The sequence below is a fragment of the Leptonychotes weddellii genome, unplaced genomic scaffold, assembly GCF_054177405.1.
Source record: "Leptonychotes weddellii isolate Sample4059 unplaced genomic scaffold, ASM5417740v2 HiC_scaffold_1309, whole genome shotgun sequence".
Classification (NCBI taxonomy): domain Eukaryota; kingdom Metazoa; phylum Chordata; class Mammalia; order Carnivora; family Phocidae; genus Leptonychotes; species Leptonychotes weddellii.
Window position 1 is genome coordinate 1 of NW_027710289.1, and position 14,429 is coordinate 14,429.

Sequence of the window (14,429 nt, forward strand, 5' to 3'; positions counted from 1 at the left end):
TTGAGATGATCATGTGGTTTTTCCTCCCTTCATTCTGTTAATATGGTATATTATATTGATTGATTTTCATATATTGAACTACCTTTACATTTCAGGAATAAATTTAACTTGATCATGATGTATAATCCTTTTAATACACTGCTTAATTCAGTTTGATAGTATTTTGTTAAGATCTAGAACTTTTCTTTGGTGGAGAGTTTTGCTGAGATTTTTAATTACTGATTAAATTTTTTAATTAGTTATAAGTATATCCAGATTTTCCATACTGCATGACTTAGTCTTGGTAGGGTTTGTGTTTCTAAGAATGTGTCTATTTCGTTTAGGTTATCCTATTGTTGGCATACAATAGCAATCAGTAGTAATGTCCTTACTTTCATTTCTGATGTTATTAACTTGCATAGTTACTTTTCGCCCCTTAGTCCATCTAGTTAAATGTCAATTTTATTGATTTTTTTCAAAGAACCAGCTTTTGGCTTCATTGATTTTCTTTATTGTTTTTCTATTTTGTTGATCTGTGCTTAATCGTTACTATTTCCTTCTTTGTGCTAGCTTTGGGTTAGTTTGTTCTTTTTCTAGTTCAAGTTATAAAGTTAAGTTGTTCATTGAAATCTTTCTTGTTTTTTTCTCCACATTTTAATTTAAATCCCAGTTAGTTAATATACAGTGTAATATTAGTTTCAGGTATAGAATTTAGTGATTCATCACTTACATACAACACCCAGTGCTCATCATGACAAGTGCCCTCCTTAATACCCATTACCTATTTTTTTGGGAGGGGGAGAATTTTTATTTATTTATTTTTATTTTTATTTTTTTTACTTTTTAAAATTTAAATTCAATTAATTAACATATAATTTATTATTGGTTTCAGAGATAGAGGTCAGTAATTCATCAGTCTAAACATTACCTATTTAACCCATCTCCTTGTCCACCTCCCGTCCGGTAACCATTAGTTTGTTTTCTATAGTTAAGAGTCTGTTTCTTGGTTTCTTGTTTTTCTCTCTCTTTTTCCGCTTTGCTCACTTATTTTGCTTCTTTCTTTTTAAAAAATATTTTATTTTTTAAGTGATCTCTACACACAACGTGGAGCTTGAACTCACAACCATGAGATCAAGAGTTGCACGCTCCACTGACTGAGCCAGCCATGCACCCCTGTTTTGTTTCTTAAATTCCACATATAAGTGAAATTATATATTGTCTTTCTCTAACTGACTTATTTCACTTAGCATGATACTCTCTATCTCCATCCATGCAAGATTGCATTCTTTTTTATGGATGAGTAATATTACTCTGTGTGTGTACATATATACATATATACCACCTCTTCTTTATCTATTCACTCATCAATGGACACTTGGGCTGTTTCCACATTTGGTTATTGTAGACAATGCTGCTATAAACATTGGGGTGCATATATACCTTTGAATTAGTATTTTTATATTCTTTGGGTAAATACCTAGTAGTGCAACTGCTGCATGGTAGGGTAGTTCTATTTTTAATTTTTTGAGGAATCTCCATGCTGTTTTCCAGAGTATCTGCACCAACAGTGTAAGAGGGTTCCCCTTTCTCCACATCTTTGCCAACACCTCTTGTTTTTAAATATAAACATTTATAGCTGTCAGTTTCTGTTAGCATTCTTTTTGCTGTGTCACATACATTTTGATATATTGCATTTCAGTTTTAATTCAACTCTAAGTATTTTCTAATTTTCCTTATGATTTCTTTGATCCATTGGTTTTTTAAGAGTGTGTTGTTTAATTTCCACAACTTCATGGATTTTACAGTTTTACTTATGTTATGGTTTTTACCTTCAACCCATTGTGGTTAGATAATATCTATCTTTTAAAATCTCTTGAGACTTGATTTGTGGTATAACATATGGTCTCTCCCAGAGAGTGTCCCATGTGCACTTGAGAAGAATGTGTGTGCTATTGTTGCATTGAATATTCTCGATATGTTTGTTAGATCTAATTGTTTTATTGTGTTGTTTAAATACTCTATTTCCTTACTTATCTTCTGCCTAGTTGGTCTATTATTGAGAGGGGGTATTGAAGTCTCCAATTATTATTGTAGAACTATCTACTTTTCCATTGTGTCAGTTTAAGCTTCATATATTTTGATGATTGTCATTAGGTACATGAGTGATTATAGTTGTAATTATACAATTCTTGTTGTATCGAACCTTTTATTAATATACAATGTCCTTTCCCACCAACAGTGTAAGAGGGTTTCCCTTTCTCCACAACCTCTCCAACATTTGTTGTTTCTTGCCTTCTCAATTTTTGCCATTCTAACTGGTGTAAGGTGGTATTTCAATGTAGTTTTGATTTGAATTTCCCTGATGGGAATGCAAGTTGGTACAGCCACTTTGGAAAACAGTGTGAAGTTTCCTCAAAAAATTAAAAATAGAGATACCCTGTGACCCAGCAATTGCACTACTGGGTATTTATTCCAAAGATATAGATGTAGTGAAAAGAAGGGCCATGTGCACCCCAATGTTCATAGCAGCAATGTCCACTGTAGCCAAACTGTGGAAAGAGCCGAGATGCCCTTCAACAGATGAATGGGTAAAGAAGATGTGGTCCATATATACAATGGACTGTTCCTCAGCCATCAGAAAGGATGAATACCTAACTTTTGCATCAACATGGATGGGACTGGAGGAGATTATGCTTAGTGAAAGAAGTCAGGCAGAGAAAGTCAATTATCATATGGTTTCACTTACTTGTGGAACATAAGAAATAGCATGGAGAACATTAGGAGAAGGAAGGGAAAAATGAAGGGGGGGGGAATCGGAGGGGGAGATGAACCATGAGAGACTATGGACTTCAGGAATCAAACTGAGGGTTTTAGAGGGGAAAGGGGTGGGAGGATGGGTTAGCCTGGTGATGGGTATTAAGGAGGGCACGTATTGCATGGAGCACTGGGTGTTATAAGCAAACAATGAACCATGGAACACTACATCAAAAACTAATGATGTACTGTATGGTGACTAACATAACATAATAAAAAAATAAAATAAATACACAGTGTCCATTGTCCCTTGTAATCTTTATTTAAGGTCTATTTAGTCTGATAGTATAGGCACTCCTGCTCTCTTTTGACTACTATTTGTATGGAATATGTTTTTCCATCCTTTTACTTTCAATCTATTTGTGTCTTTGGACCTAAAGCAAATGTGTTTTTTTTTTTTTTAAAAGATTTTTTTTATTTATTTGAGAGAGAGAATGAGAGAGCACATGAGAGGGGGGAGGGTCAGAGGGAGAAGCAGACCCCCTGCTGAGCAAGGAGCCCAATATGGGACTCGATCCCGGGACTCCAGGATCATGACCTGAGCCGAAGGTAGTCGCTTAACCAACTGAGCCACCCAGGCGCCGGCAAGTGTCTTGTAGACAACATATGGTTGGATCATGCTTTTTTATTTATTCCACCAATCTGACTTTTGATTGGATAGTTTAACCCATTTTCATTTAGAGTAATTATTGATAAGGAGGGACTTCTGTCAGTTTCCCATTTATTTTCTATGTGCCTTATAGCTTTTTTGGTCATCTATCTCTATATCTATATATAGATAATAGGTGGATGTACACAAAAATGTTAGCACAGGATGACAAAATTAACAGTAGCTTTTAAATTTCTCTGTCATTTAAAAATTTTTGCAAGGTATATGCATTAAGCATGAGGTCCTCTTTTAGTAGTACATAAGCACAAATGGTATTCTAGAAAGAAACCATTTTTTTCTACAGGAAGAAGTAAATGGGATGAAGTGATGAGAGCCCTTACAAAGAAGTGAAGGCCAAGGATATGTTGTAAAGTGGGGAGAGACAAGGAAACAGACCTAGAGGAAAAAAAAAGAAGTTTGGACAATCCATAACGTTTGCTTCTTTCTTGCTCTCCATTCTTTCCATTCTAGCTAAGCCACTCTGGGAATACTTTAAGCCAGGACTTACCCAGTGCTATCCATACTCAGCTTGGCCCCTGGAGTTCCCCTCCCCACTATGCTCATCAACTAGTATTGTAAGCGCACCTGGAGAGAGTAATCTTGGTGATGGGCAATGGGTCCAAGGAATATCATGGCTTGCAGTCCCAAGAGAATCTGCAGGCTTGACCATCTGACATACATGGTTCTAAACTCACTTCCTTTTAAATCCTGTACCTGGCACTTACTAGCTGTGTGGCCTTGGGCAAGTTGCTTAACTCTTCTGTGCCTCAGTTTCTGCATCTGTAAAATAGGAATAATAGTAGGACTAAACTCATAATATCATTGAGAGTATGTATTAGTTAATACATGTTAAATATACGACACATAGTGAATTTGTTTTTTTTTTTTTAATTTATTATGTTATTTTAAAATTTATTATGTTATGTTAGTCACCATACAATACATCATTAGTTTTTGATGTGGTGATCCATGATTCATTGTTTGTGTATAACACCCAGTGCTCCATGCAGTACGTGCCCTCCTTAATGCCCATCACTGGGCTAACCAATCCCCCCTCCCCCCTCCCCTCTAAAACCCTGTTTGTTTCTCAGAGTCCATAGTCTCTCATGGTTCATCTCTCCCTCTGATTTCCCCCCTTCATTTTTCCCTTCCTTCTCCTAATGTCCTCCATGCTATTCCTTATGTTCCACAAATAAGTGAAACCATATGATAATTGACTTTCTCTGCTTGACTTATTTCACTTAGCATAATCTCCTCCAGTCCCATCCACGTTGATGTAAAAGCTGGGTATTTATCCTTTCTGATGGCTGAATAATATTGGTTTTAAACTGAATAATTCTTGACACTCCATTGGGTAAGTGTTTCTTTTGTTTATTTAACAAACATAGCATGACCTCTATGCCAGACATTGTCTCTAAGTGCTTAACAGATAATCACTCATGGAACTCTCACAAAAACCTTATGAGGAAAGTGCTGTTATTATCCCCATTTAGCATATAAGGAAATTGAGGCACAGAGAGGGTTAGTGACTTGCCCAAATTTAAGTGGGAGCTAGGATTTGGATCCAGCTTAAGTTTGCGTTTTAAATCTCTATGTTATGTAGCCTTTTGCAAGCTCTCTTGGTAGACCTCTCTCTTCTTATCAGCACAAAAGCCACAAGACGTTAGTGATAAGGTAGATGTAGGCTAATGCTAGCAATGGAGAAATTAGTATCAAGGATGGATGGGGCTTTACAAAGTCTTCACACGGATGCTGGAGAAAAATAGATACATAAATCCTCTCCCACCTCCACAATCGCCCAGACTTCCAGAAATGTATGTGTTGGTGGAGAGGAGTCTCCTGCAATTCCACAGTGTTCTGTTTCAGTCTATATTCTCTGCCGCAAAAAAAGAAAAAAGGAAGTACTCTTTGAATAGGAATTCAGTGATAATGTTCTGAATGTACCCAACTATAGCTTGGGGCAGAACTCACAGATCTGCCACAGCCAGGACCATGATTATATTCTGAGTCTTTAAAATCTGTTCTGTTCATCGTCTGCCCTGTGCAGGGGCTCTGTGGTTCCCAGAAGCCAGGAAGAAGATCCACCAGCCAAATAATTACCAGCACTTCCAACTTGAACATCTTCAGAGGTAGGTAGAGGTCAGAGTCCTGGGGCTAGAAGTGGGAACCAGCAAACACTTGTTTGTGGCTTGGTTGGATGAGTTCCCTGTCCAAATCATGCTCCAGAGCATGCCAACACTATCCCTGTATGGAAGAGATTCTTATCTTTGTTGTTCAAATGGAGAAACCAAGGGGCACTTGGGTGGCTCAATCGGTTAAGCATCTACCTTTGGCTCAGGTCATGATCTCGGGGTCCTGGGATTGAGCCCTGTGACAGGATCCCTGCTCAGTGGGGAGTCTGCCCCCTCCTTCTCTCTCCCTCTTGCCCTCTCACCCTGTCATGCTCTCTCTCTCTCTCAAATAAATAAATAAAATTTGTAAAAAAAAGATTTATTTATTTATTTATTTATTTATTTATTTATTTGACAGAGAGAAACAGTGAGAGAGGGAACACAAGCAGGGGGAGTGGGAGAGGGAGAAGCAGGCCTCCTACAGAACAGGGAGCCTGATGGGGACTCGATCCCAGACCCTGGGATCATGACCTGAGCAGAAGGCAGATGCTTAATGACTGAGCCACCCAGGTGCCCCTCAAATAAATAAATAAAATCTTAAAAAAATGGAGAAACCAAGAGAAAGAGAGAGAAAGATGACGTAGATGAACACTGTGTCCCTTCACATGTGATATCCTGAGAAGGACACTATGTAATGCCTACCTAGGTATTCCCACTGAGAATGTATAACCTGAGTCTGTCTAATCATGAAGAAATTTCAGACAAATCCCAAAATGAGGAATGTTCAACTAAAAAAAATTTGGCTGTATTCTTCAAAAATTTCAATGTCATAAGAGACAAAGGATGTTATTGGGTGAATTTATAAAATGGAAAACTGATGGTAGCTTAGGTAAATACAGAAAAGTATATTTTACCACTGTTAAATTTAATGAAATTGATTAATTGCACTATGATCATGTAAGAGAATGTCCCTACTATAATACTCACTGAAATATTATTCCTAAATAAGAGCCATGATATGTGATATTTACTCTCAAGTTGTTCATAAAAATATAATATATAAATATATATGAAATATATATATGTAAGATGGAGGAGGGGAGAGAAAGAGGAGGTAATTATGGATAAATTCTTAAAATAGGTGATCCTAAGCAAATGGTATACAGATGCTCTTGGTACTATTCTTACTTGTAACTTTGGAATTATTTCCAAAGAATAGTTCTTAAAAAGTTAAAGACAACTCATCTAATGGTCCACATGCCTCAAATTTTATTTTCCTATTTTGTAACTTTTCACATATGCCAAGGAAGAGAATAAGTTAGCCCTTCTAAAGAGTTTTGCACCTTTGGGAATGTCTCTACATATTGTGTCTATTTTTGAGCATTTGAAGAGATTTCAACCAATGTATGTAGGTTATCTTCTGCTTTGTTGAAAATGTGGAAGCAAAAATAAAGATTTTGAGGGAAAATTGGTCACTTGCCAGGAAAGAGACAATTACTCTCCTGTGACTATATAATTCATAGTATCCAGACTTCTCTTTTATCTTTGTTTCCTTTATCTGTCCTTCTGTTTGGCCTTGGGAGTGTGAAGCACCAGACTGGGAGTGAGAGAGAAGTGGGGAGAGGACTGAAAATTTGGGGGAACAGTAGGTAACCTCTTCCTTCAGAACCCTGAATCTCATCACTAGTGAGCTGCCTAAAATAACAGTTAGCACTTATTTTGCATATTCTGTGTTCCAGGTCCTTGACCCTCTCTTATCTTTCCTCTTTCACATTGATATCCATCTATTATTATGTATTTCTTTTATATATCTTGTTTATTTTCTGTCCCCTGTACTAGAATGTAAGCTTTACAAGGACAGGCATTTTTTGTAATTTTGTTCATTACTGTATCCTCAGTGTCTGAAAGAGTGGCTTATAGTAGTCATTAAATATAAGTATTTGTGGGATGAATAAATTGAGGACAGATGAGTGAAATATGGGCCCCCACTTACTCACCAGAATTAATTTCAAATAGGTTAAAATTTTTTTTTTTAAAGAAAAGACCACAATAAAGTTAATGAGATGAACATTCACTCCTCTAGAGAAGAAAAGAGTCTGAGCCTAAAAATAACAACAATAACGGCCATTTGTTTTGCACATTCTGTGGCCAGACCCTATGCTTGGTGCTTCATAGACTCAACATTTGCGATGTGGATTCTCACACTGCCCCCATGTTACAGGGGGGGAAGCTGAGGCTCTGAGAAATTAGGTAGTAGACCAATCCCAAAACTTAAATTAAGCTCAATGCGTTGGGGTTGGGTTTCAAACCCAGGTCTCTCTGACTCCAGTGCCGATATTTTGTTCTCTGTTCTACACAATACTGACAGTCTTCAGTGTGGTAACAAGTGGGAGAGAATTTCCTTTTTATGGTGAGACAAGATGGGCACAATAAACCAGTCTTAATGGAGAAGAAAACTGGCAACAGCTATGTAGGGTTTGAAATAGGCAGTACCCTTTACTCAGCACTTCTAGATCTCTACATTTGTGCTCTGAAGCTAATACCAGATTTAACTGAATTTTAGTTGCAAGTTGGTGCCTATTGATTTTTTTTTTTCTAAAGAAGAGAAATTATAAATTTTCAGATGTCTTATGATCAACGGGACCATTTGAATGATATGTGTAACTAGCATATTGGGAAAATATTCACAGGGAGTGTTACTGATAATCTGTTGAAAAGTTTGTCCTTTGTCTCATTTAAATTTACTCATTAAAGTGACTTCTTTTCCTGCCTCTGTATGAGAGCTTGGGTATAGAACTTCAATTTTCTAGACACTGCCTAAACTTAGAATATATTAAAAAAAAGTCTAAGCCCAGGCAATAGTCAAAATACGAAAATTGAATTAAAATCGTGGCTTCCGCCACACCTAGAAACCTGCAATTGGGGAAGAGAGTGACCAGTTTTCCTCTCCTCCTGCAGATGGCTAAGTGACATTTTGGAAGTGGACAAGGGAGAAGAGATGAGGAGGTCAGGACAGTTCTTTCTGGCAGGGAGTATTGTACTTTTGTGCTTTGTGCTTTCTGGGCTTAGTATTGCTTATAGTTGACTCTGTTGGTAGTGGTTTCGTGGGTTCTTTGAGTCTTCCCCCAACCCCAACTGATGGAAGTTTCTTACCTGTGGTTGTCTTGATATGGCTGAACCCACCTCCTTTCTGACACTTTTCCCAGACCCTAGGCATCTGACCAGTCACTTCCTACTTCCTTCTGCTGAGGTCCCATGGCCTTCCCAGGCAGCCTGCCTGACATGAATCTAGTGCAAATCCACACTGGCTTTCTTGCATACATTGCCTTATCAAATGCCATAGCGGAGGCTTAGCCTCTTGCTGTGGCCATAAGTCACTTCAGCCAGCCTCCTACCCTTTGTTTCTCTGGTGTGACTCAGACATCTGCCTATGTCTCCACAAAACCTTGGGGCACATATAAAGCTCTATGGGAGGTATTCTTAAAGCCTTTCTAGTGACTTGGAATTAAAAGAGCACAACATTCTTTAAAAACAAGAGAGAAAGATGACGAAAAAGGGGTTGGTGACTCTTAAAATCCTGACTTGTTTTAAACGTGGAAAATGGCCAGGTACTTGACGTATTTTTTGCAGGTGATTTTTGAGCAGATTTTCTTTAAATCTTAAGTTGACTTGTCTCACAAGCTCATTTTAGGGGCTATCCAAAGGTCTTGGCCAAAACTTTAATTTTAATATCATGTTACATATTTTTATTATTTAAAAAAATTTTTAATTAAAATTTTCTTTTAGAGAGAGAGAGAATGAGAGCATGCAAGCCGGGGGGTGGGGGAGGAGCAGAAGAGAGAGAATCTTAAGCAGGCTCCAAGCTCAGCACAGAGCCCGACACAGGGCTCAATCTCACGACCCCGAAATCATGACCTGAGCAGAAATCAGGAGTCGGATGCTTAACTGACTGAGCCACTCAGGCGCCCCGAATATCATGTTACACATTTTTAAATAAAAAGTCAAGATATAGACAGCAAGCCTGATATGATTTCAGTTTTATGTGCACATATAGAAGACAGAATAACATAGTCCAACATAGTGGGGGTGCTAGAAATATTTCATTGTCTTCTTTGTACTTTTTTATGTTTTAAGTATTTTATCAGCTGGATTTGAATTATCTTTTCATCAAGGGAAGGCAACACATTTTTAAAATAATTTTTTTTCTATAAAAGGAAAGCATGAAGTGTGAGATGCAGAGAAACCTTTTAGCAAAGCCAGTGTTCAGCTTAGGTGTGTGCCTGTTGTTGGGTGGGTGGGGGGCAAGGAAGAATAAGTAGACAAAGAGTAAAGAATTTCTATAAGCGCTTCTTCTTGCTTCACAACTCTGTTTATATCTCTCGATTTCCAGCAGCAACTGGAAAGGGGATAAACATCCTGACAGTATATATTCAGACACATACAGTCAGCATCATGAAGCTCTGGACACCTCAACTCGTGACATTCCTCTGTATGGAGCTACTGTCTGTGCTGGGAGTGATGAAGGAAAAATACAGCTGTAAGTGATTAGCCTGGGGGTGGGGGTACTGTGTCCTGGGGGTACTGTGCTTGTTCCTGGACAAGCGAAGGGGTATTGTGTCTGGCACATCTGACTCAGGACTCAGGACCCACCTTCCCTGGGTCACCTATTAAAGTTTCAGAGACTTTTTTTATGCACAGAGATCTAAGGAATGTCCAAGTTGAGGTCCTTCGATGCTTCTTCTTCCAACCTTGAAAGTGGCAATGGGTACCTGTCACCTTTTATATACATTCAATTAGTTATAAAGACATATTATTTTTCCATGTCAGGCTACCATATCTTTCCATATCTCCAGAAGCTCTGTGTCTTAGCTGTGTGTACTTCGATGAGTACTATAGGGGGATTTCTTAATATATACCCTTAGTTTCAGTGGCAGATCTTTTAGAATGTGAAAAGATAGAAAAGAGACATGAGATGTCTCTCTAGTGGGGCAAAGTTGAGGGCCATATGATGAGAAAATGGAATCAGTGGAGGGTGCTAAGAAAATGGGTGAGAGAGAGAAAAATTTGGTGAGAAGCTGTTCTTAAAGGCAGGGTCAACAAGAAAGAGAAGAAAAAGGGAGAGAATCTGTTCCTTATTCTCCCTGGTCTGGCTTCCCACACTAGGAAGTAGGTATAGTAATGAGGCTAGAGGCTGCCTTGGGCCCTGAGGTCTCCTATTACAGAAATGCAGATTTTATAGGAGGACACATGAGTGTGTGTGTGTGTGTGGGGGGGGGTATGCTGAATCCTATATCTAGGAGGCTTGACGAGGGCCCAGAGGCCTGTGGGAGCAGAGAAGGCAGAGATCTGTGAAGATGTAACGAGGAGGCTCAACAGGGATTTTCTCATAAGGCAGATGGATACCTGGGTGGGGCTAGGATTCTAGAAGGGGCTGTTAAGCTTATGAAGGACTTCTCTTCCCACCTTGGCTATGTGGCCCCTGTCAGCCTCTTTCTATCTCATGTCAATTACAGGGGATGAAATGTTCATTGAGGAGTGCTGGGGAGAGCCAAGTGTCATTGAATGTACCAAGAAGTGCTCTAGAGCCCTTAAATGTACAAACAAAAATTACACATGCTGCTGGACCTATTGTGGAAACATCTGCTGGAAAAATAAAGTGAGTTGGGAGGTGTGCTTGGGCATGGGTCTTCACTGATTCTCAGATGCTGTTATTCATAAACAGAAGACTGAGGCACCCCAAATCCTAGGCACAAAAATAGTGGATGATAATATCCCCTAAGCCTGGACAGCAGTTCAGTGGCAAATAAACCAAGACACCAGCTTGGGGCACATTGTTTCTTTCATTATATAATCAATGCCTATGTTGTCTTCGTTATATTACTCAATTGTTTGCTCTCTTCCCAATTTTTGTCCAAATTTCTAATCATTGCCTCCATAGTCAGACCTTTCAATGAATCCTTTTGGCCCAGCCAGGCCCCAAATCTCTACATTTCTCTGTTCAATGAACCAAACCCACCTCCCCACCCCAGAAGTGTACAATTCTTGGTGTTACATAAAGTACTCAGGTCGGGCGTTTGGTGGGGATGGGTAATATTAAGCTTGGGAATGAATGCTTGTTCCTCAGAGTTCCCTTAGCCTCTGAGTATATAACCTTTCTGTCTTGCAGGAAATCTTTGCATGAGGTCTAAACCCTAACCTCCCAGCAGGACACCAGTCTGTTCACACTGAGGGCTGGGCAAGAGCAAATCCTTGACAAATAAACTCATTTATCAGCAGTGGCTTTGGCTTTTTCAACTCCCTTCCACTCTCTTTGATTGCCCTATTATACCCCCCAAATTGTTCACATCCTACAGGCTACATAGCTTCTAACTCTTGCTTCCTCATTTGATTACCTTAGAACTGAGGCTAATCTCATGGGTTTCACAAAATAGAAGTTTATTTCTAGTATGTCATTTTCATATGGGTAACTGGCAAGTAGCTCTTTCATTTGGTTTTTCAGAGAGCAGATCTCTGGTAAATTTGTTTCTCACAGGGTATGGGTAAACAATTCTTTTTTTTTTTTTTTTTAGAGAGAGAGAGAGAGAGAGAAAGCGTGCATGAGCAGGGGGCAGGGAAAGAGGGAGAGGGAGAGAGAGAATCCCAAGCAGGCCTCATGCCCAGCCCATGATCCTGAGATCATGATCTGAGCCAAAATCAAGAAAGGGACACTTAACCGAATGAGCCACCCAGGCACCCCTGCGTAAAAATTCTAAAATGACTTTACATGTATATAAGATGTATATAAGATAGTATATAAGATTGGACAAATAAGTAAATAACCGGGGATGATGGGAGCCTTGTTTCTAACTAAGAGAGAAGAAGTTACAAATAAGCAAAATGGAAGGCTAGATGAGCCCTGGGGGTACTGGATTCGAGTCAGAGACATCAATATGAACCCTCATTCAGCTCAATATATATACAGAGAGATGCAGAAGTAAAATAGACGAGTGTATACATGGATTAGTTACACATGTGTATATTTCCTGGCTATGCCTGGGAACAGTGATAACACAGTAGCAATAAGCACACCAGGAGCCCAGATCTTGGTTTTTATTACCATTCTCCAATAAATGGACCAAGGCTTCTTGGAGAAATGGCTGATTCTAGAACTAGGCTTAGAAAATACAAGATGACACTGGAGTATCTTTTAGGGTCAGAAAGTAAGGAAATGTTATAAAGTCAAAGAATGGGAAACAGGAAATAACCTTAAAGAGTTCCCAGTAGCCAAAGCCTAGAACAATTTGAGCATAAAACTGTCTCTGCTGGTCCATTAAAACAAGATGTTAGAAGGTTAATGAAAAAATATTAGACAACTTCAATGTAAAACTACTATTAAAGAAAACAGAATGAATGAAAATGGAAACATTTCTGTGAAAAAAAAATCTCCCACCAGAAACATCTTGTCAGGGAGAAGGGAAATACAACACCTGCAACTTTAATTAAATAAACATCTGTAAACAAAGATTTTAACAGATAAAAAAATACCTTGAATCAGAAATTTAAAAACTCAGCACATAAGTAGCCAAAAATCCAGGAAGACCTGAAATAAGAGGTGGACAGAACAAAAAAAATCAAAGAAAAAGTTAAAGGTCATCTCAGAAATAAAGATTGTTACAAGATTTCAAGACAGAATAAATTCAGCTGAACTACAAGAGGCATTGAAAAAGAATGAAAGAAGACAATATTCAACTAATGAATCATTGAACATTATATCAAAAATTAATGATGTACTATACCGTGGCTAATTGAATTTAAATTAAAAAAAAGAAATAAATGCAAAATAAAATGCAAAAAGTAAAAACAATGAGAGAAAGATTAATAAAGAAGATGGATAAAGAAAACCTAAATAAATAAATATAATTGGAGTTTTCAAAAAAACCCCCACAAAGTTAACAATATTTAAAACTAGAAAGCATTCCATCAATAAAGGAAACCTGAATCCACATAAAAAGGAACCTCCATATACCCAGCAACAGTGACCCAGAATATCCTTAGAATTCAGATGCATGGTGTTCTCTCATGTAGATTCTTCTACCTTCTCACACCCACCCACTAATGCTTTCCAGGAAGTGAACCCTTCCCAAGCTAAGACACTGGACAGACACTACACTCACTGATGGGTATACACTCCTAGAGAATGTAATTTTAATGGTAGGATTTTAGGCTTATAAATAACTTCCTCAAGATAGAGCCTTCCTTAAATCCTGCATGTCATGCCCATATGCCCATTCTAATATTTGGGCCAAAGAGCATTTCTTAGTGGTAGATCTTGCACTCAGCACCTAAAGCCAACACTTGCATTCCAGATAACTTCCTATAGCTCCTGATTTAGGCACCCTGGGTTTGTTATGACACAGTTTACTACCAGAGGTGGTGGTGGGACACACTTTGTGGGTGCAGGCATCAGTATGACCCACTTGTGAGCATTGGGGGCACCCAAAGGATGGATATGAGGCAGGAGTTGACCATCATCATGGTGTATGAGATGCGGAAGATACTTCTAGAGTCCTCCCATCTGCACTGACATAGAGAAGGAGCATGGCTGGAGCATGAGGAGAGAACAATTACTACAGAAACCATGACAACCTCGAGGCCGTGTATTTGTCGCAGACAGACCAGCCTGATCAACAATTCTCCACAGGCTGGGACTTGGCTTTTTGAACACCCAAGTCATGGCATAATTTACGTTAGCTCCCTCCTCTGCCTCCATGAGAGTCAAGGTCTTGCAGGGGTCCCCCACTCCTCCTCTCGACCTACCATAGGGGCACACAGCTGTTCCATAGCACAGAACATGGAGTGCTGGCCAGGCAAGCACTCCTCCAGTCAAAGCATTCTAG

General features: G+C 38.8%; 1 protein-coding gene across 1 annotated transcript; it reads left to right on the top strand.

Annotated features, from left to right (window-relative positions):
• Positions 1–5,450: 5,450 nt before the first annotated feature.
• LOC102747074 (protein WFDC11) lies at positions 5,451–11,852 on the top strand (the record flags this gene model as incomplete). Its single annotated transcript, XM_081809739.1, has 4 exons — positions 5,451–5,571; positions 9,944–10,090; positions 11,067–11,209; positions 11,720–11,852. Coding segments are annotated over 4 exons (426 nt in total), but the record flags the coding sequence as incomplete, so codon positions are not given.
• Positions 11,853–14,429: the final 2,577 nt, after the last annotated feature.